General features: G+C 44.2%; 2 protein-coding genes and 1 pseudogene across 5 annotated transcripts; 1 reads left to right on the top strand and 2 right to left on the bottom strand.

Annotated features, from left to right (window-relative positions):
• Positions 1-1,387: 1,387 nt before the first annotated feature.
• Positions 1,388-4,706, bottom strand: LOC100823900 (2-Cys peroxiredoxin BAS1, chloroplastic). Its single transcript, XM_003575037.4, has 7 exons — positions 4,405-4,706; positions 4,248-4,322; positions 4,061-4,142; positions 3,872-3,951; positions 2,563-2,688; positions 2,330-2,443; positions 1,388-1,733 (listed from the first exon to the last, which is right to left on the bottom strand). Exons 1-7 carry the CDS (start codon positions 4,591-4,593, stop codon positions 1,617-1,619), a joined length of 783 nt encoding a protein of 260 aa, XP_003575085.1. The 5' UTR covers positions 4,594-4,706; the 3' UTR covers positions 1,388-1,616.
• A 1,845-nt stretch (positions 4,707-6,551) lies between these two features.
• On the top strand, positions 6,552-11,789 carry LOC100823596 (transcription factor E2FA). 4 transcript variants are annotated; one of them, XM_014900046.2, is made up of 14 exons: positions 6,552-6,983; positions 8,388-8,583; positions 8,680-8,733; positions 8,909-8,994; positions 9,079-9,167; positions 9,253-9,304; positions 9,440-9,492; positions 9,610-9,660; positions 9,736-9,784; positions 9,914-9,979; positions 10,075-10,151; positions 10,227-10,455; positions 10,688-10,754; positions 11,129-11,789. In XM_014900046.2, the coding sequence occupies exons 1-14, from the start codon at positions 6,762-6,764 to the stop codon at positions 11,248-11,250; spliced, it is 1,413 nt and encodes a 470-aa protein (XP_014755532.1). In that variant the 5' UTR covers positions 6,552-6,761; the 3' UTR covers positions 11,251-11,789. The 4 variants fall into 4 exon arrangements, with proteins under 4 accessions (XP_014755532.1, XP_010235503.1, XP_014755531.1 ...); XM_010237201.3 differs by having other exon boundaries at positions 6,553-6,983; positions 8,403-8,583; XM_014900045.2 differs by having other exon boundaries at positions 6,555-6,983; positions 11,126-11,789.
• Positions 11,790-16,851: 5,062 nt separating this feature from the next.
• Positions 16,852-22,276, bottom strand: LOC100844085 (annotated as a pseudogene).
• Positions 22,277-22,870: the final 594 nt, after the last annotated feature.

The raw sequence follows: 22,870 nt of genomic DNA, 5'->3' as shown, positions 1-22,870 counted from the left end.
CTGCCTCTGCATGCATATGTCTGGCCCCTGGCCTGGCCTGGCCTGACTCTGCCGATCACCTCCGATAAGAAGAGAAGCACTAACGGCGAACAGTAGGCAGCAGGGCTGGATTGGAAATGGGAAAGGGAAGCGCATGTACGTCGAGTCATTCCTTCCCTGGCAGAATTTTCACATGCATGCATGCAGGCACACAGTTGATCTCGTCAGCCGGTTTGCCATGCATGCACGCCGGCCCGCATATGCACAGGGAACATGCCATTTTGCCTTGTCCTATCACCTCGGTTTGGACTGCGATTGGGTCATTGCTGTGTAGTGGAGTACGTCGTGTTGGATCAGCAACAGCAAACTGGTCTGGGGAATTATATAGGAGGAGATAGGAGACTGGGAGAGGTATGGACATGAAATGAAGGGACAGAGGAAATGCATGCATGGGAATGGCCGGTGATCATCAACTTCGTCCGGTTGTTTGTTTGCTCTTTTGTCGATTTTCTCTGCTGCGTGCAGCTAATTGAAACAAGTCGAAGTATTCCTAGGCCGCGTCGACTTGTTCAAAATTCTATTTGGATGGCGTGAAATGGTTTGCTAATTACTCCCTCTGATCCTAAATTCTTGACTCAAATTTGTCTAAATATGTACGTATCTATTCTTAAAAAGCGTCTATATACATGTAATATTTCGACAACAATTCAGAATCGAAGGGAGTACTTTGATAGACTGCTGACTTGCTGGAGGATTAATCAACGTGATAAGTAAGAAAGAACGGCAGCATCTTTTCTCTCTTTCTCTGTTTTGTGATCACCTGATCCGAGACGCCAAGGGATGGAGCAACCAAAGCGGAAGCCCCAACTTGAGATTCTAGGAGACGGAGAATTGCCTTAATTAGCACCCCGAAATGTGCCAAGGGATAAAATGCCACCTTGATTTCCAAGGTTCATTGGAGCCCCAACTTCAGATTCTTGTAGCTTTGTGGCTAGGATTGCATTCCTACAGTACGAAATCCTACAATACGAAATGTCATATTCACCACTACAACGCCCAGTGACGAGAAATCTTATGCTACGGTTGAGATGTCGAAGTACCTGGACGGCAGGAATTATTCAATCGTAGCCAGTTCTAACCCTTCCGATATATGTCAAGGTGAATAAATATACAATCTATCCCGTTTATGCAACGAAGATTTCCGAAAGGATCTCCACCACCGGAATAGGATGAGGAAAGCCGGCAGGAAAATCCTACGATAAATAGAAACTTGGGCCTAAGTTTCCGAGCCTATAGTGTTTTGCAGGGCTGGGCTGGAGATTCATCCAGTTATTAGTCACGGTACGGCCCACGAACTAAAATGCAGCGTGGACAAAAACTACAAATGGCTATGAACAATCACATCCGCTAGGCTTCAAATGTCTTTAATATACGGCCGAAATAGAACCTTATTCTTGGGTAGAAGGTTGCATGATACACATGTGCTACTACACTGGTTCACAACAGCAAAGAAGATGTCAACGCGACCCAAACGGCCAAACGCAGGCTCTCGCAAAAGCAACAAAACTCCACATTCACCGGGAACACGCACAACACAGCAGCGCCATCGGGACAGGCCCCAAAGCATTTTCTCGCACCTAGATGGCCGCGAAGTACTCTTTGCTCCCCTTCGGGTCAGGCTTCATGGACTTCTCCCCGGGCTTCCATCCTGCCGGGCAGACCTCGTCCGGGTTCTCTTGGACATACTGTAGAGCCTGTTATGTCACAAAGAAAGAGCAGTCAGCTTGAGCTTACACACATTCTCCCCCCAGGCGAAAGCACAAAACACGAGAACTACAAATGGTTAGACCGGCTTAGCTTGAGACCCCTTTCAAGTAAGCCCATTTGTTTGAATAGAGCCATGCCCATGATGGGCTGGATGGCAAGATCAGGTTAAAATAGGCTGGCTTTTTCAGGGTCCTTAGTTTGGGTAGGGTCCACTATGATGCATATTGATTTACATTTACTACACAAGGAGGTACAATTCCTTCAGTATTCACGGGCACATCCAATGTCCAAAATTACCCTTCAAAAGGCCCACAGTAAGTGTATATATTTGAAGGAAAATGTCTTGACTCGTACTGTAAAAGACTGCAAATTCAAATGTATCAACACTGTTGTATTGTATACGACTGCAAACTGATATTGTACAGCACAAAGTTGCAACTAAAATGTGCAGTGCACACCAAAATCTTGAGTGTCTGTACTTGTCATGTTGGTTTATGATTAAACTAGCATAGTTTGTCTTCTGTTCTGTAGGCTGAAGCACAGGACTAATGCTGAAATTCAGCACAAGAAAAATGTAAAGTACCTGAAGGGTTCTCATGGTCTCGTCCACACTGCGCCCAATGGCAAGGTTGTTGATGGTAGAGTGCTGGATTACCCCCTCCTTGTCAATGATGAAGAGTCCTCTCAACGCAATTCCCTGTTGTGACATAACATGTGGATTCAGGATTTAGATACCAGCACAAAGTACTGCAGAAATCAAAAGGCAGGGCCACTCGACATGGAAGAGCAAGCATATCATTTGGTCAAATGGGATACCTGATGAGGGATAAGGACACCAAAGGACTTAGAAATTGATTTAGTAACATCAGAAATTAGTGGGTATTTCAGATCGCCAAGCCCACCGGACTTCCTGTCTGTCTGCACCCATGCAAGATGGGAAAACTGCATCCAAATAATGGTTTAAATGTCAGGTGATCTGGCTATTAACTTAACTTACTATAAAAGAACATACAAACTATTAAAAGTTCCATGTGTGGCAAAAAACTGTAGTACTCCCTCCGATCCATATTAGTTGTCTCAAATTTGTCCAAATATGGATGTATCTATGCCTAAAAAGAGTCTAGATACATGTAATAGTTCGACAATTAATATGGATCGCAGGGAGTAACTAAAATCTTCAATACAGAAACCATAGTAACTAAAACTCTAATTAATATAAGGCCATTACGTGAAAACAGGTGCACAACACTTACAGATCAGACATGTGATATACAACAACATTAATTCAATACTCCCTCTGATCCTAAATTGTTGTCAAAATATTACATGTATCTAGACGCTTTTTAAGAATAGATACATCCATATTTGGGCAAATTTGAGTCAAGAATTTAGGATCAGAGGGAGTAGCAACTATTGCCTATTACACCAGAAGATAACAATTTAAGTCAATGGTCATGCCTGAAACCGCTATTAGAATCCAAGTATAGCATTTTTCTGGTTAATTGCTATACTAGTGGGGCAAGCATATCAGCATACATATTTTCTTACGAGAAGAACAAAGCATGTGTAGTCAGGGAACTTCCTCGTCAGCGAAAATGGTGGCCAAAAATGAAATCTTGACATTAAAACATAATACTACTATTGCTGTTTCACCTCCGGAAACAGTACCCAAGGTTCTGTTTTAGAGTACAGAAGGAAGAGTCTATTTCCAAGTTGACAAGAACTTATTTCTTAGTCAACGATCCTGAGCTTTGATTTTTTATCCAATGGAAAATGAGTAGATGCACATTTTAGAATTTGTGTGCAACTTTAGGTTCAGAAATGGACAGCTCGACTAAAGTTGCACACAATTTTGTGCAACTTGAAGCTTCATGATGTGCAGACTTAATCAACTTACAAAAAAAAATTCTCAGGTGATTTAGAAATAGCAAATTTGCTGACACCGGAGAGGTATTTGTACATTTCATTCGGTTAGCTGAGGTTTTGAAACCAGCCCTGTTACACCAGATATCATAATACAACCTTCCATTGCCTCAAAGCTGGAATTACAGACACAATACCGTTTCACCAAATCAAATCAAGAATCAAGTGTGCAACTGCGTGAATTCAGGATGCTATGACATACCACGCTGTCGATTGAAACACCAAGAACCTGAGTGTTTATCTTCTCAAATTCATCGTGTCTGTCACTGAAAGCAGTAATCTCTGCAAAGAACAGGCACACACATTTATGAGAGACTACTCAGACCAGGGCTCACAGGCATCTAAAGGAACTTGCTAGCCACTAACGGGGCTGCTTTGACCGAAAACTCACCTGTTGGACAGACGAAGGTGAAGTCCAATGGGTAGAAGAAGAGAATCACATACTTTTTGCCGATGTAATCAGATAGCTTCACCTGCGAACACAAGGATAGCGACCGCAGGAACAATATTCAGAAACCAAGAATTCAGGACATGCACCACTACGGCAACAAGAAGAAGTAGGCGAGCCGAGAGCTTACGTTGATAAACTCCTGGTCGAACACGGCCTCAGCGTCGAAGTCAGGCGCCTTGTTCCCGACCAATGGCAATTCATCCTACGAGGAACAGGCACCGCGACCGATGAGCAGGAGCCGAATCCGAACCCAATAAAAAGGGCCGTAGGGTTACGAGGCTTACCACTCCGCCGGCGCGGGCGACGAAGCCGCTGGTCCGTGCGGATCTGGAGGCGGCGGCGAGGCGGAGGGGCCTGACGGTGGCGAGGGGCGCCCGAGAGATGGAGAGACACTGCGGCGTGAGGGCTGTAGCGAGGGGCTTGGGGGTGGGGGTGGAGGAGACAACGGTGGAGGTGGCGAAGGAGCAGGCCATGGCCGGGCTCCGGAGGAGTGGACTGGGAGGGGGATGGATTTGCGGGTTTGGGGATTGGGTGCGTGTGACGGGGTTTGGGACTTTGGGGTAGCTACTGGCTGCTGCCTTGACGGCCTACGCGCTACTGGAGCTGTGGAGGTATATTCCTAGTCCAGTACGGTACCCTGTGTGTTTTTGCGTGGCAAACTAATTTGGTCCATTTCTTTTGGGCTTTACACCGCCTTCTAGTTTCCAGACATCTGAAACCTAAAAAGAAGGAAAAATTTCTCAACAGCTGTCTGGAGAAGTCCAACCCAAATCATGTGTAAAAAGAGCTACTAGGAAAAATTGGTCTGGACCAGTTTCTTGGGCTTCTCCACACAGTGTTTTCATACTTGCTCTCACGGCAAACCATTTTTATGGCCAAAATGCCACCGCCAAGTTCCTTCCGGCGAATAGTTATTTCCCAGACCGAGCGAGCTCCTCTCCCTGCCGCCGCCGCTGCTCCCCCACCCACCTCTTCTCCACATCCGGCCGCCCCGCCTCCTCCCCACCGCCGACGGTCTCTCCCCTGCAACCGGCCGCACTGCCTCCTCCCCATCTCCCCAAACCTCTCATCCAGGAGCTCGTTGCCGCGAAGGGCACGCGGGGCAGCGGCGCTGGGTTCGCGGGACGGCCGCGAAGGGCGCACGGCACGACGGCGCGGGGCGTGCGGGGGGAGGGCGCTGGGCTCGAGGGGCGGCGTCGGCAGGCTCGCGGGGCGATCGCGAAGGGCGCACGACAACAGCCATGAAGGGTGCGCGGGGCGCTCGACGGCGGCCGGGAAGGGCTCACTAGGAGGATGATGCAAAGGGCGCGCGGTGCGTCTGGGCCAGGGTTGCCCTCGCCCATCCCGCCGGATCCAATTTTAGACGAGCACTTGTTCTCATATCAGTTTGATTTTGGAGACGAGTGAAGATTTCAGTCCAGAAACAACAAAATAGCTTGTGAGAACTTCTCGTGGCAGCAGTTTTTCCTAAAAATTAAGCAAAATCTAGTTTCTGAAGAAGCTCCAGCAGAAAAGAAGGGGTTTTTTTCTTTTAGAATTTGACCGAGCTTAAATAGCAAAAGGCATCAACATATACATTCTCCAACCAAAGAAATACGAAAATTTATTTCACAACACATCTAGTGATCTTCATTTGACGTCCTAGATATTGATATTTTTTTGTTAGAGAAAAATGCTTCTAAATTTGGGGGTTACAACTTGATAGGCTTGAGCGCCCGAGGTAATTCGTAGTTTCTGCCGCTTATGATTTACAACCCCCCCTCCCCCCCCCCCCCCCTTTCCATTGTTCTCTTGGCATCGACCTCGTTCCCCAAATCAGTATAGAACTTTCTGTGAAATTGAAGGCAAAGTCGTCGCTACCACCTCGCGTTGGACAGAAGGTTGACGACGGCCTGTGGTGACCTCGTTCCCCAAATCGATATGATCTGTTTTTCACTCTATTAATCCATAGCAATCAAAACATGATTTTGGAATCCCCATTTCTAATTGAAAACGAAATCCCATAAAAATAATTCTATTTTGTTTGTACCAAATGAAATGAAATGAGAGTTGCTAAACGAGTTGTCTATGTTATTTGAGGAACTAGCTATTGTATGAGACTCGCAGATCGAGCAAATCGATAATTGGATAGGTAGTAAACCTAAAATGAGGACAAACTCTCCCCGCCAAAAAAAAAGGATAATAAAGTCAAACAGTAAAAAACAAGATGGCAGAGTATTTTCTTTTTGAGAGGAAAATATGAAGAAGAAAACCGAGCGCAGCCCACGAAAAGAAAAGAAGTAAAAGCGCGTGGTATTCCTGAAGCGGCCCATTCTGAATCCGGCCCGCTGGATGGGTTCCCTCCATATCGACCCCGACGAGACCCCCAAACGCCTACACTACTTAATTTCCCTCCTTCCTTCCCTCGTTTTCTGCTCTCCTTCTCTCTCCTCTCTCATTCCCCCTTCCCCCTCTCTCTATTCCCCTCCCCCTTTCCCACCTCCCTAACCCCACCCACCTCCCGCTGCCGCCGCCGCCGCCGCCGCCGGAACCCTAGCTCCGGCGAGCCCCCCGCCTACCTGCACCCTTCTCGGTCCCCGAAGCCGCGGATCGCTCTCGGGAGCTGGGGGCCACGGAGCGCACGATCGCGAGATCGGGCCCCATGTCGGGGGGCGGCAGGCCGCCGGCCGCGCAGAAGATCCTGCAGTCGCTGCGTCCGCCCCCGGTGTTCTCCGCGCCCGCGCGCCCGCCCTTCGCCTCCCCCGACGACTACCACCGCTTCCCCGCGCCGACTCCCTCTTCTGCCACCGGCTCCGGCTCCGGCGGCATCGGCGCCGGTGGTGTTGGTGCTGATATTGAGGAAGGACTTATTATACGGACGCCGGTGAGATACTTCTTCTCCACAAAGATCTCTGGATTTATTACGTTCGTGTTGGGGCCTTTGCGGTGCGGGTGTTGGTGAGCATGCGTGTGTTTTCGGCTGTTTGGTAGATGATTATCGGCCAAATATTTCGCGCTTGTTGGGTGTATGCACTGATTTGAGTTTATCTGTAGGAGCCACATGTAGATTTCGGTGAAAGTTTGTTCAATTTCTTTACCTCCCCAAAGTCCTCTTAGTTTTGGGAAGCTTAAACTATGTTAGGTAAGCATGGATTTCTGTTTTGCGATGTGAAATGGATGAAAGAAAGAATTGAGGTCATGATGCTGTTCCACAGGGAGATATGGAATGGAGGAAGTTTTATGTCAAATCGTAATTGTTGCATCTGTCTTCTGTACATGTTGTCCATTGTGAGATTTCGAATAAATGGATACTTAGACAACTTATGCTAATGACATAATCTTATCAATCCTTGTCAACTGCTTGCACATCGCTTGGCTTGCATTAGGACTTGGTTGACCCACGATTTATATGTACTCATGCTCTCCAGAAAAATTCATATGACCTTGCAAACAGAAAGGGCTGGTTAGTTTCTTATGTAGGTTTTGGGTGCCCTATCTATCTTCGTGCAACCGGTGTAGTTGATGCAAGCCTGGGCGATGTTGCTTATCTTCAACAGTTTAGTAATATAATGCCATGAACAGAACAAGTTCAGCTCAGTGAGGAGCTCCTGAATTGTCTTCAGCCTGTACCTGATCATGTGCATGCTCGTGCTAGATCAGCGCAACTGTGCAAGACCTCCCTATTGCTCAGATAACTTTCATGCCACTAGTTTCAGGTCAAAGCTTCAATTAAGCATAGGTTTCACTATTTCAGTGGTTTATATATACTCTGTAAGATCTAATGAAATAATTTGTTGTAGGACTATCACATAATGTTACTATGGCTGGCATACTGTAAAATGATCATTATGCTGCTATGTTTGTTTGCTGCAAATCTGGACTTCATCTCTCATTTGCTATCTGCTTGTATAACAGTGCCCCTTGTGTTCTCATATGCCATTGTTGTAATGCCATTGCACAAGGTTGTCTCTAAATGGATACTGATAATACAGAGTAGCGGCAGTGCTTCTGCTCACCTTCTTCAGGTCGTCTGACTGATTATTATACAATTAGGTTCTCATTTCCGAGTTCACTATGTCCGCACAATAATATGATTCAGTACCACTGCGGACGTGTTGGTTAGTTCTTTTTTATGCTTTATACTAGGTTATATCCATGAATTCTGCTGTCAGGACTCAGGATTTTCTTAATGCTTGAGATGATGATGCGCTTTCTTCAAGTTCTTAAGTAGTCGATGCTTACCCTTATCGGATGTTTGCAGTTCTTACTGACCATGATATAAAACAAGTCCCCTCTTGTGCAGCTAAAAAGAAAAGCCGCACGTGAAGAAAATGATGCTTCTGAGTCAAGTGACTGTATGATTATCAGCCCTGGATTTACTGGCAATAAACTACTCACTCCAGTGTCTGGAAAAGCTGTTAAGACTTCTAAATCAAAGGCTAAGAATAACAAAGCTGGGCCTCAGACACCAACACAAAATGTTGGTAAGTAGAAGTTAGACACTTGCTGCAAAGTCTGAGGTCTTTTTGCATATGTATTCATGCAAAAAAGATTAAACGTGCACATCTTTGAATGTACAGGCTCACCACTCAATCCAGCAACTCCTGGTACTTGCCGCTATGACAGTTCATTAGGTGATGCCAATACTCCCCATCTATAATGATTATCATTTTCTTTTAGGATGAGATGTCACAGTTTAGCATTCATATGAATCTTGCAAACTTATGCTTTAAGGATTTGTGATCACATCTTAATTTGTATTCCATGTTACCGTGCTATGTTACTTATATCCTTGTGATCCATGTTCAGGACTTTTGACAAAAAAGTTCATCACCTTGCTCAAGCAAGCTGATGATGGCATTCTAGATTTGAATAATGCTGCAGAAACACTAGAGGTTACACACTATTATCATCCCAGCCAACTTTTACCTGCTTCTAGATGGTACAAATTCACATGCTTTTCCTACCATTTTATCTAGGTTCAAAAGCGGCGCATATATGACATCACCAATGTCCTTGAAGGAATTGGTCTTATAGAAAAGACGCTCAAGAACAGAATTCGTTGGAAGTAATAATATTTTCTTCCTTGATCATGTTTATCTTATTTATTTGCCCTTGGCTTCATGTATTATGATGCTATTTTTGCATAACAGGGGGTTGGATGATTCAGGAGTTGAATTAGATAATGGCCTTTCAGCTTTGCAGGTATTTGTTCCTGCAAACTTGTTATTCCTGTTGAAATTAATTAATTAACACACTATTCCTAAGCGCGCCGATCTTTTTTCTGGGATTATGGTGATAAGTATATTCATGCTCAGTTTTGTGTAATTTATCTTTCAGGCAGAAGTTGAAGATCTTAATCTGCAGGAGCAAGCCTTAGATGAGCGTATAAGGTTGGTAGCTATTGCATATAACTTAAATTTGCAGGCTTCTGTACAGAATGTACTCTCTGCTTTGCTACTGAACCTAACAAAAGTATGATATAACCTGGAATTTTGTTTTCCTTGCAGCGATATGCGCGAAAAGCTGAGGGGGTTAACAGAAGATGAGAACAGTCAAAGGTAATTGCATTTCTTTTGTGTCAGTTGCATCACTATTTAATGATGTACAAAACCTGACTTTCATTTGTCCGTTAGATGGCTCTATGTGACTGAAGATGATATCAAGGGATTACCCTGCTTTCAGGTCTGCTACTCTACTTATATGGTTGAACAATTTCATATTTTTAGATTATCATTTGCAGCTTTACTTTACACCACAGTTTTTCTACTGAGGTCATTCTCTACGACAGTTAACATGTTTCGGGCTTTGTAGAATGAAACTTTAATTGCAATTAAAGCTCCTCACGGTACTACACTTGAAGTACCAGATCCTGATGAGGTAGGATCAATAAAATTAATTGAGCTTTGCATACACAAGTAAATGGTTTTATGAATCGATTAATGAGTTCTTTTGTATATCTGCTTCCCGTGCAGGCCGGTGATTATCTCCAGAGGAGATATAGAATCGTATTAAGAAGTACAATGGGCCCAATAGATGTTTACTTAGTCAGGTAAGGCTTCATTCCTCTCGTGGAGCTAAATATTTGGATCAAATTTCACCTAGTCACAACTTTTTACAATTTCAGTCAATTTGATGAGGGATTCGAGGATTTGGGTGGTGCAGCAACACCTCCAAGACATACAAATGTGCCAACACACCGTCCTCCTGAAGACTTACATACGACGAATGCTGCACAAAGTAGCAAATCAATGGATGTGGAGCATAATATTCAGTACAGCCAGAATACTCCACATGATCCTAGCTCTGCACATGATTTTGGTGGAATGACAAGGATTATTCCTTCAGATGTTAATGTAAGTCAGATTTTCTAAAGTTTACTTTAAAAAACCCACCCTGCATCATACCTGTAAAATAATACTCCCTCCAGCCGTTGTACTAAAACTGCGACAAGTAATTCCGGCCGGAGGGAGTAACTAAATTCTTAAGTCTGTAGCAGCCTATCTTAAATTTTGATAAAAACTCTTTTTCCTGTGTCAAAAAGATCTGAACACATCATAACACTTGCAATCCTACATGATTTTGCAGACTGATGCAGATTACTGGCTCCTAACAGAGGGGGATGTTAGCATTACCGATATATGGAAAACAGCACGTATCCTTTGCGATCATTCGTTGACCTTTTAAGACTATTTATTAAGCATTACTCCCTCCTTTTCACAAAGGTTTGGTTTTGTTAAGGCAACGCTTTGACCAAGAATTAATCAATTAATATGTGTTATTTTATACATGAAAATTATATCAATAGATTTGTCTTCAAAAGTTCTTTCTAATAATTATGATTTCGTATCATACAAATTAGATAGTAATAGAATTATCATTGGTCAAAGTCCATTGTCTTAATGAAACCAAATATGCCAACCTTTCTGAAAAGGAGGAGTAATATCTACTGATATATGGAAACAACTCACTTGTATGTAATAAGTAGCGATTATTGCAACTTGAAGTACTTAACATGGGAAATAGCAGAAGTGCAGTGGGACTCTGATGTGTTTTTACCTGAAGACGTTAGCACCCCACGTGCACATAATCAGCATCCAGTTGCGGTTGGTGAGTCACGGATGCAGGTTCAGAGCATGGATCAACCTTAAGATCATGGGTGTAGAAAAGATTGGAAACTTGACATCTAGAATGCTTGGAGCACGTCAGAAGTGAAAAGTGCTGAGAGCAAGGTGGTTTTCAGCAGAATCTGCATCTTCTATAGGGAAGCCAGGGCAGCAAGTTCAGACTGATACTGTTCCAAATTCACAATTTTTGTGGAGATTGGTGGTGTCAACTAACTTATCAATCTGGTGCCCAGTTTGTTCTGGCACCGTGGTTCAGCCAAGCAAGCGTCCAACTGCAGATTGGACCGTGCATTCCGGCTGCTGTGCTCATTCAGGCACCGCTCTATTTAATTTCTAACTGAATAGTCAGTAGTGGCCTTGTGTTGTTCCGCTGGAATCGTCACAAAGTTGGTGTAAGCAATGCACGTAATGGTGCAGTACTCAAGTTATCCTTGTAACAACACAAAACAGTGGGTGAGATGATGTACCAAGCAGTCTCTGTACAATTGTTCCAAACTCTCCCCCTCATCTGGGGAATTTTATGCTCAGGAAGTTACTGCAATCTAATTGAGGGTGTTCACAAATGGTTTAACCTCAGACGGTAAAAACCGTTATTCTATTATTTACGAACTTCTGGGACCCTGTTTGGAAGCAATGGACGAGAATTGAAGAGTTTTCTATGGAGATCGATAGGCTAGCACTTAAAGGTAAACAAGTTGGCGTCTGTTGCAAGTATCTATGGAGATCGATAGTTTCACACAGTGGCAGATCTAGGATTTTGCCACTGGGTTCCACATTTTGCACACAACTTTTTTCCTGTGCGAGGACATTGTAAATTCTACGTGCAAGTTTTAAAATGTGCCAAATATACAGTATAAAGTTCTGTGGTCGATCTAGCCAGAATACATAGTACTCCCTTCGATCCATAATAAATGTCTCAGATCTAATACTCCTTTCGTTCCATATTAAGTGACTCAAAGTTGCCTAAATATGAATGTATCTATGCTTAAAAAACGTCTAGATACATTTAATAGAAAGTCATTTAATATGAGACGGAGGGAATACAAGTTTGTATTCAGTACAAAACTTGAGACGCTTATTATGGATAGGATGGAATATTTTGTAGAAATTTGTGTCCATGAACTATATCCAAATATTACTTGTCATTATTCATATTGCTTCATTGTGGAATGTTGCTTTGTATAAGCATGGAAATATTCTTTATGAGGGATGGAATTGCTTATTAGCGGAATTATTAGTTACTCCTTCCGTTCCATAATATAAGGCACGCACACATTTGAAGATTTTGATTTGACCATCAATTAGACCAACAAAATGTCAATTATGTATTATAAAAGTTATACCATTGGAAATAACTTATAATTCACATTTTGTTGATGTAATTGATGGTCAAAATTAGATCTCGAAATGTGTGGGCACGTTATATTTTGGAACGGAAGGAGTATAAGTGTACATATATTGATTTGATCAATATTGGAATATACTCTTGCTGGAGTATACACTTGAGCGCATGCTTAAGGAAGCCGGTCAATTAATATTGGAATACAATATACATGTATGTTATACTGGAAATATAATCCGGGTACAATATTAATTGGAAGGAGCTAGATTAACGGTCAGATTTCATCCCTGATTATAATCTACGTGATTAATCTAGTTAGATTAATTATGGCGGACAACTCACGTGTCCTGTGTCCTGGGACATCACAAATAGTATCCGATTACAGGTGAATTATATTGTGGTTGTTAATTACACCTTGACTCTATTTGGAAACAAGTTTGTTTAAACTTGGAAGCTTATCTGTATATAGATCAGGACTCTGGAATTAGCAGTATAAGTAGGTCCCACCCTTTAGCCTCAAATTGCATTGTGAGCGGCACCACTGATAAGGCAAAGGAATAGAGGGTATGCCTAAACCTATTTTTCTTACATATTTATGTACTGAACAACATAATTTCAACACAGACGAGTTTGTACACTTCAAGTGTTTCGGAACAAGTTGTAGCATTTTTTGACATACTATGCCATCTCAAATGGAGAAACTCCATACATATTTCGGCGTGTTTGGTAAGGCATAGGAAAGGGGAATGAGAGTTTAATCTCAATTCCCTTTCCCTCTCACAATTACCAGGTCCCCCCCCCCCTCCCCCCCGAATAGAAAATTGGGAAGTTTTACTGTCTAATTTCCTTTCCCCTTCCCCGCTGAAGTCCAATACCCTCAGCCAAACAATAAATTTAAAGTCTTATCTCTTTTAATTCCCATTCCCTGTCTTTAATTACCTCCAACCAAACGAGCTATTTGATTAATCTGGAAACATCGAATAGTTTCCAGTGGGATTAGGGTTTCTCTTTTTTTTGACACGGAAGCTGAGGAAACATCGGATAGTTTCCAGTGGGATTAGGGTTTCTCTCTTTTTTTTACACGGAAACTGAATTTCCATTAACCATCTCGGCCAGCTAAATCTCTGGCGACCAGAACTCAGGAGCACCTCTGGAGTCCGGCCATACCGCTAGGGAGGCGAGTCGTGCCGTTGCACCATGTATCGAGCGTCCGTCGCCTTATTACAAGCTCGTGGGCAAAAGTTAAAGCAAAGTTGAACAAAGCTTAAAAAGACAAAAGCTTTAATCTGTTTGAAAAGAGCACCATTGCACAACTGATCACTCAATGGAGACACATGACACATAAAAGCAGTCCAACTGAATGGATACAACATACTCCGTTAACTACCTGGTTTGGTCGATGGTGATTTGCATCCTTTCGTTCTTGCATATGCATATGGGTCGGAGGTTCGAATCTCTTGCACGTCCATTTTTCTTCTTCTTCTTTTATTTTTGTTTCTTATATTTATACCTTTGGTTCATTTTTAATTTATTTTCCCCATGTTTTCATTATCTTTTGTTTTACCTTTTCTTTTTAATATGCAACAAATTAATAATACAAATAGTATGTGTTTGTCTCTTTATATTTCATTTATTTTACTTTATTCAGTTGTCTTTATCACAAATGGTCGATATGTGTTTTTTCTAGGCCTCTATTCTTCTTTTACGAACTGCACACTCCAAGTTTCACAGTTGCAGATTATATATGTGTTATTCTAACGTAGAGTAGCAAGGGAACAATGCGAAATTATATGTTCTCAGTCGACACGCCGTGGTCTGTTGGATCTACTTCGCGAAATTATATGGTGTTTGTTTTTGTTTTTCGGGCCGGGGGACTGGACCTTAGTTGGATTTCGTCTATATCCATGGCGTGCGGCCGGGCTATGTGTTTTTTTTTGTCATGGGACGCCCGTTTTTAGGGGGATGCTAAACGATGCTTATGTTTCTTCTTTTTAGAAATGCGAATGGATAGTTTCAGCCTAAGAAAATTGCATATAAAACTTCACATGCAAATTTTAAAATTATATATAAAATTGCATTGCAATTTTTAAAATTTCAACGCAATTTTTAAAATCAATCGAATTCATGTTCGTTGATCTACTTCAAGAAATTATATGGTGTTTGCTTTTGTTTTTTCAGGTTGGGGGACGGATCTTAGTTGGGTTTCGTCTATATCCATGGCGTGGGGCCAGGCTATGTGTGTGTTTTTTGTCAAGGGAGGCCCGTTTTTAGGGGGTTCTAAGGATGCATATGTTTCTTCTTTTTAGAAATGCGCAATGGATAGTTTCAATCTAAGAAAATTGCATATCAAATTTCACATGCAAATTTTAAAATTTATAAATTTGTGCAATTTTTTAAATTTCACGTGCAATTTTTAAAAATTTGATTGCTATTCTTTTTATTGACTTTTGTTCCTCTCTCTCTTCTTAAATAAATTGTCATGGCGATGCAACGCTTGCCTTGGCCTTGGCTGTGCAATGCATATGTTATGATTTCGTTAGCAACGGTCATTTTCTTTAGCCGAAGCATTGCTTTTGCATTTTGCAAGCAGAAGTACTAAAGTTCACGGGCCCATCTTTAATATTCTGCATCAAAGTCCGTTGCTTTACTAGCTAGAGGCTCCTACCTATCAAAAAATTGCTCGCTAGAGTATCACACTTAGCAAAATAGAGTTGCTTGGGCTGGTTAACTGAGAAATGGAGTCGCCCGAGCCATAGTAAGACCCAAGAATTTAAGGCTTGCATCCTCCTCCTAGAAAATATCCTATACAAGTAGAACATACCGCTGATGTGTAATTGGGTCATTCAGATCCAAAGCGCTCCAAAATCGTGCGACTCCGTGGAGTAATAGGGCGTCGACTGCCATCCCTCGGGATCCATGAATGGTGCCAGATATTCATTTCCTCTCCGTCTCCCACGCGCCATGATCCCCATCCTCAACAGTTCGACCCCTTTCACAATACTTAGAGCAACTCTAGCAGATACTGAATGCCCGCGATCTGAACTACGCGAGTTCGATTGGACTAAACTCAGAAGTTCAGTACCTGAAGGTGTCGGAAAGAACATATACTGACCTGAACAGAAATTTGAACACGGATCGATTCGCGCGTTCTAAACATAGCAAGTTAATACTATGCAAGTTCATAATTAACACATGATCACATAAGATAGAACAGGTTCATTAATTTAAACTACAAGTAAAACTAAGTACTTTGGAGGAGCAATTTCCAGCAAAAACCAAAAGCTCCTTGGGGTCTTCTCGTCGCCGCCTACTCATCGTCGGAGAAGACAATGATCTTGTCGGCATTCATGCCAGCGAGGTAGAGATGAACCGCCCAGTCGACGTTGGCTTGCTCCTTCGCTTGGCGCCACGCCGCCTCTTCCACGACGCTTCCACCTGACACTTTGCCGTCGCCAGATGCAGAGGAGGCGAGGAGGAGGTGGTGGAAGGTTTCGGGCGGGGGGCATGTCGCACCGCCGCGCAGGAGCTCTCCGCCTCCTCCCGAAGCAGAGTGCTCACAGCAATTGAGCTCCCGGACGCCACCTCCATCCGTCGGAGGGCGGTTTGGGTACGACGAGAGGTGGCCGATAAGGCCGCCGTAGTTGCTGAGGCGGCAGAGTCCTCTCTTCCGCCCCCTCGAAGCGGCGGCGGGCGGCCCGCTAGGGTTTCCCTGGCCGCGTGGGGAACGGGTACGGCCGCCTGAGAAGAAGGGCTTCGCGACAAAAAGGCAATGAAGGGGGTTTTGGTGCGGCGGTCTGTTCGTTTTTTATACAGACCGCTCCCTCTGAGCCGAGATATACGTACCTCGGGAGAGGCCGTTTGTTACCCTGAACTCTTTTTTTCGGGCCGGAGCCGCTCCCTTCGTACAGACCGCTTTTTTCGGCCCCAAACTGAAAGACTAGTTCAGATCACCCCCTTTTGGTATCTGCTAGAGTTGTTCTCGGGCCATGTATTTGAAATTCCGCTCATGGTTCCATAGGAGAGGATACGCCGGGATTCCGAGTTTACAACGATCAGAGAATCGGCGCGACGCCACGATCCAGATTCAAGAAAACAACGATAACGTATTACGTAAGAATACCATATATACTACTCCCACCGTCCGGAAATTAAGTGGCATGAATTTGTATAGATTCTTATACATCCACGTCAATTATTTTGAGACGGAAGAAGTAATATAGACCGGTAGATTATAGACCAGACATAATATATATGTAGAGCAGCATTTACCAACAGACTGTCACTGACGAAATAAAGGAGGCGAGCTTGGGAGCAAAACCACAGTAGCAATGAAGAGCTCACACTTTGGCTTAGTGCATACGTTACGTAGTCCTATCTTAATGCTAGCAAGCAAGAAAGAGGTCAGACTATAGACTGACTCAGTACGTAGTCCTATCTTGCTGCTAGTTATTATTGACTAATACCGAAGGAAGTAGATGAGACCAAGCTCATTCACTTGCGATCTGCTGGTACGCTGAAGCGGACCGTCTTCGCCTTCTTCTTCGCGGGAATGTCCTCGGCCTCATCATCGCTGCTGTCGTCAGAGTCGCTAGGAAGCTCCACCACCGGCGTCTTGCCCCGCACATCTCCCACCTTCTTCGTCACCACTTCATATCTCAGCCCCTTCGTATCGGCCATGGCATCAATGGAAACTGTAGACCCCTCACCTGCTTCTCCATTGACCAGCAACTCGGAGAGCTTTGTCATCACATTCTTCTGCACCCACCTCCTTATGGGTCTTGCACCGTACAACTGCCAAGAGAACGCAGCAAATATCTCCAGGTTATTTGACTGCAGGAAGCTGATCTCAGCAGTAATTTTGAAAATAAAACTTTACTTACCGGGTTGTATGATTCTCACAAAATGACATCCAACGCAGCATCACTTGTAAATAGGGAGATGCCTTTGTCAGCTAAACTGGCAACGACGTTTTTCATCTGGATTTTGACCACCTCCTTCAGATTTCATGCGAAAGAGGCTCAAATATCACCATCTCACTCAATCTGTTCAGAAGCTCAGGCTTGAAGTGTTTCTGAACCTGCACAAACATGTATAAATGACAATCAGAAAGTCTTTTGCGGCCTTACAATAAGTGGTTCGTGATTTACACACCGCTTTCGTGACAAGGTCCCGTGCAACTCCCATTGTTGTTTCTCCACAAATTCCTGCCGTCAGGTGCTCCGCTCCTAGATTTGAGGTCATAATGATGATGGTATTCTTGAAATCTACGGTCTTGCCTTTGCCATCAGTCAGCATACCATCATCAAGGAGCTGAAGAAAAACATTGAACACCGAGGGATCTGCCTTCTCCACCTCATCAAAAAGGACCACACTGTATGGACGCCTACTGATTTTCTCAGTCAGTTGTCCACCATCTTCGTGACCATGATAACTTCAAAGACGTTACAAAGTAAACACTAAAATCAGTCAAACTAACAATTAGTAAGGAAATTTAAAATTGACAAATAGCACGATATACAAACCTCGGAGGTGCTCCAATGAGACGCAACACAGATCCACTATTAACATACTCAGACATGTCAAAGCGAACCAACATCTTCTCACTGTCAGATAGCTGCTCAGCCAGAGCTTTCGCAAGCTCAGTCTTTCCAACACCAGTCGGTCCCAGAAAGAGGAAAGATCCTATGGGTTGGCCAGATTGATCAAGGCCAGACCTAGCGCGTCACACTGCCTGCGCAACCAAATTGACTGCTTCGTCCTGGCCAACAACTCGCTCATGCAATCTGTCAGCAAGGTGGATTAGCTTATCCTTCTCATCTTGATCAAGCGTAGTGACAAGAATTCCTGTCCATCGGCTCACAACCTTCAAATAACATTGGAACATGACAAGCATATTACGTAGAAACAATTAATAATATTCACAAAGAGATTGCATTGACACAATCAAATATTCACAAAGACTGCAGAAAGAATGTGTACTTGTGCAACATGATCTGGGCCAACAATTTCTTCCTTCACTACTTCCGCAGAGCTACTTTGCGCTCCGTTCACTTGTTTTTGGCTGTCAAACAGCATCCTTGTGGTAGCACATGCCTCGTCAATCAGGTCGATTGCCTCATCAGGAAATTGACGACCTGCAGGCAGTAACAGGATTCATCAATTCTCTAAAATACACTGTTACTACACATGCAAGCAGCTCAATGGAAAACATTACAAGCTGCACTATTTACTCGACCCTGCCACAAATTTACTTCATCAGTATACATGATTTGCAAACTATTTTAACTTAATGTATCTCACAAGAGTCAATAAAGCTTTAATATAATCACTCATGCCCTTCAATTGTAGGGCACAGCGTTTATGTTTTTTTTACAGAAACTACAGTGGGCCCACAACGTTTATGTAAATAGTTTTAAATTATAAAATGATAGCATAAGACAAAGATGGGCGTAAGGATGGTCATCTAATCATGACCAATTAAGAGTGCATTCCGTTTTCTTCCGCCCCTTTTTAATTTTCATTCCCTCCCCCTTCTCAATTTTCATCGTACTTCCAGCTGACTAGGTGACTGCAACTACTGATTACTGAACACTCATCATGTTTGTTTCATGGAGAGCCAAGACTCTGGCATTGACAGCATTAACATGCAATACAATTCCATAGAACTAAGTTGCCTCCAAGCACTGGGCCGAAGAAAACCCTAGCAGCCGGCGAATCCATCTCTTATGGCCGGTGGATCCACCAGTCCCTCTCGCCTTTGATGGCCACCTCAGCATCAAGAGGTGGGAGGAACCTGGGTCTATGTTCGGGTCGTGTAGTTAGGTCTCTTCCAGTCTTCCTGCTATAATTTTGGTGTTCCATGGCATTGAATTGGCGGGAATCAGCAATCCATGGAAGAGTTCCTTCCACATTGCAGTGTTGCCTTCTCCAGCGGCAGAGTTGGTGATTTTGAAGCATTGCAGATTTGGCTTGCTTAGTCCTGCGAGTTTATTTTGGTCTCTATTGTTTTGCTGCATGGTGGGATTCCTTATCCATCAACCTTGGTGTATCAAGGACCAGCAGATTCCAGGGTGAAGCCCAGCCAATGCCCCTTCTAACATGACGGCTGGCTATTTCAGGGTGCAGCTCCAAACTTTGGTGGCGTCTCAAACTCATGTGCTTTTGTGAGAACGTGGTCATGTTTGCTCATTTTTATCTGACACTGCTTTGCTAGAGAGCCAGAGAAAATCCGAGGCGGTCCGAACAGGAAAGACCAACGAATACAATGACTGGGGTGATTTTTTTTAAGAGGCGCCTTGTGGTTTTCCTAGGATCATTGTTCTTTTTTTTTCCAGTTGATGTGTAGGGCTCGTTCGGTTCAAAGGAAAGCAAAACATAGGAAAAGAGCAAACCTTAGAATTGTCATAGGGTGGCACTTGCCATCCTAAGAAACGGTCCAACTTCATTCCTATGAGAAAAAAGAGGTTGGACCTAATGTTCATTTTCCTCCAAAATCAAAGGAATTCAGTGAAAATCCTAAGGAATCAATTTGCTTGTTTCCTACGAAACGAATGCATCCAAAGTACATTTTCCTAAGGAATCCTCGATCCTTTGGATTTTCTTTGAAAATCCCATGAAACGAATGGGGCCGTAATGGTTTCCGTGTTCTAGAAAGTTACAGATATTTTTGCTAAAAAAACATGTATCTAAGGGTGTGTTTGGTTTGAGCCCAAGTTTGCCCAAACAAAACTTGGCTAGAAAAAAATAACAGGTCATGGTTTTGCTTGCCCATGAGTTGGCCAACTTTGTCCAATCATACTTAAAATATGACCCAACTTAAAGTATGTGTCTCTGTCAATCTTGGAATACTGTATTCAAGAACTTTCCAACTTCTCACACATATTGGAATGTAATATCCATCCCTTGTATGCATGCTAATACCTCTGTTCCTCAATATAAGATGTTCTAGCTTTGTCCGAGGTCAAAATTATCAAGTTGACCAAGTTTATAGAAAAAAATACTAATTGGTACAATATCAAATAAGTACACTATGAAGAGATATATCATGATGGATTTATTAAAACTAATTTAGAGTTATAGATGCTAGTATATGTTTTCTATGAACTTGGTGAAACTTTAACAAGTTTGACTTAGGACAAAACTAGAACATCTTATATTTAGAAACGGAGGAAGTACTAATAATCATACTCTAACAGCAATTGTTATCTACTAGCCACACCAAGCCTTATACAATGTCGATTTGTAATGCAACTTAGATCCATTTTATAGCTACAGCCAGCTTCTAATAAACCCACCACAAGTCCCCAACCCAAGTGGCCATATAATGCAGTACCCAGGAAACCAATGCAAGCAAGCTGGAAAGAAAATTACGATTCCTCACCAGTGACATAGCGCCCAGCAAGCTGTGCAGCGGTAACAAGAGCAGCATCCTGAATTTTCAAGCCATGGTGCTCTTCATACCGCTGTTTTAGCCCCTGCAGAATGGCAATGGTTGCCTGCGTGCTCGGCTCCTCCACGTGCACCTTCTGCAACCGCCGTTCCAATGCAGCATCCTTCTCAATGTACTTCAGATAATCATCAAATGTACTAGCACCCACGCAGCGGATACACCATCCATGCTGCCGCCTTTGCACTTACCAGCGCCGACAAGCATGTGGACCTCGTCGATGAACAGAATCACCTTTCCTTCCGAATCCTCCGCCTCCTTAATCACATTCTTGAGGCGTTCCTCGAACATGCCACGGTACTTGGTCCCGGCCACCATCGCCCCGAGATCGACCTCCACGACACGTGCACCTGCAAGCGCGGCAGGTACCGTCCCAGCGGTGATGCGCTGAGCAAGGCCCTCGGCGATGGCCGTCTTGCCAACCCCTGGTGCGCCAACGAGCACGGCGCTGTTTTTGGTCCGGCGACAGAGGATGCAGACGATTCGATCGATCTCGTCGTCGCGGCCGATCACCGGATCAGTCTTGCCTGCCGTGGCCGTCATGTCCCGACCGTACGCGCTCAGAGCTTTATCCACCTTAGGCGCGGCGCCGGCACTAAAACCATGGCCACCTTCGGCAGAAGTCCTCGATCTGGTGACGGGGGTTTTCACAGCGGGCAGCTTCGGCCCGAAGCCTGGGATCCAACGGCCGGCACCGTAGGCCAAGGCGGCTGCCAAACCGGCGGGCGACGGATCAGCGGTCGAGGAGGCGACAGGGCTCAGCGCTCTTGCAGTCGGGGTCACGGCGAATGCCGCGGCTGCTCTGCTGGAGGTGGCGGCAGCGGCAGCAGCAGAAGCAGAGACCGAATGCCGATATTTCAGCGGCGGGTTCACCTCCGCCGTCGGGCCAACGATGACGGCCTCCGTCGAACTGGATGACGGTGCAGCCGTGCGCCTCCTCGAGGGGAGCGCGAGGGTGGGAGTGTTACGACGGTGGAGGGACCTGGCGAGCGACCGATACTCCCGGGAGAGCAAGGAGGCTCTGAGACGGAATGGGGTGTGGGAGGAAGGGATCTCTTCGCCGAAGTAGCGGCGCCGTCCCAGCGGCGGCGGGAGGAGCTCGCCGTCATCCTCGTACTCATTGTATCTGCGATGGATGGAGGGATCGCCGGTGACGCTGTTTCTAAACTGGATGGGAGGGCCTTCGATGTCCCAGGGCGTGCTGCCGGAGGACATGGTGGTGCGGCGGCGAGTTGGGGTTTTTGCGAAGTGGGGATTGTGGTACTGGGGGAGACGGAGAGGAATCTGAGGAGATTTCCAGCGGCCCCTATCTTATTGCGCGTTGATGGCGGTGGACGTGAGCGGTTTACTGGAGTACTCAACGCTGCGGTTAATTCTCTTCATTGGGTCCAGACGTCCAGCCCCATAATAAAGAGTTTATCTGATTTTAATCTGAGAAGAAGATTTTCTGCAACTGCAAATGCGATGCAAGGCATATATGCTTGACGCATTGTTAAAGGGAATTTATCGGATGAAATCTCACAAAGTTGAAAATTTCCATCCTAACCGTTAGATCTTAAATAAACGGATGAGATAAATGTGAAATCTTTAATCACTTATGTGCATTTTATCGAAAAGACCCTAGAGAATCCCAACTCATGTTTTTTCTTCATAAAGTGCCTTTAAATAAACCTTTATTTTAAATCTAATGGATATGATTAGGAGTTTTGAATCCGATGGAAGTTTTCACCTGATATGTTGCCTTGTTAGAATGTTTAAGGATTTTTCCAGCATGACTCATTGACTCCGTCCACTTGATTCCAAGAAATTTTTTCTGTATAGATTTGGACCTAATGAATTCTTTTTCTTTGTGTTTA

Source organism: Brachypodium distachyon, chromosome 3 (genome assembly GCF_000005505.3).
Source record: "Brachypodium distachyon strain Bd21 chromosome 3, Brachypodium_distachyon_v3.0, whole genome shotgun sequence".
Taxonomy (NCBI): Eukaryota; Viridiplantae; Streptophyta; class Magnoliopsida; order Poales; family Poaceae; genus Brachypodium; species Brachypodium distachyon.
Note: the sequence above shows the minus strand (reverse complement) of the source record. Positions and strands in the feature narration are given on the sequence as shown.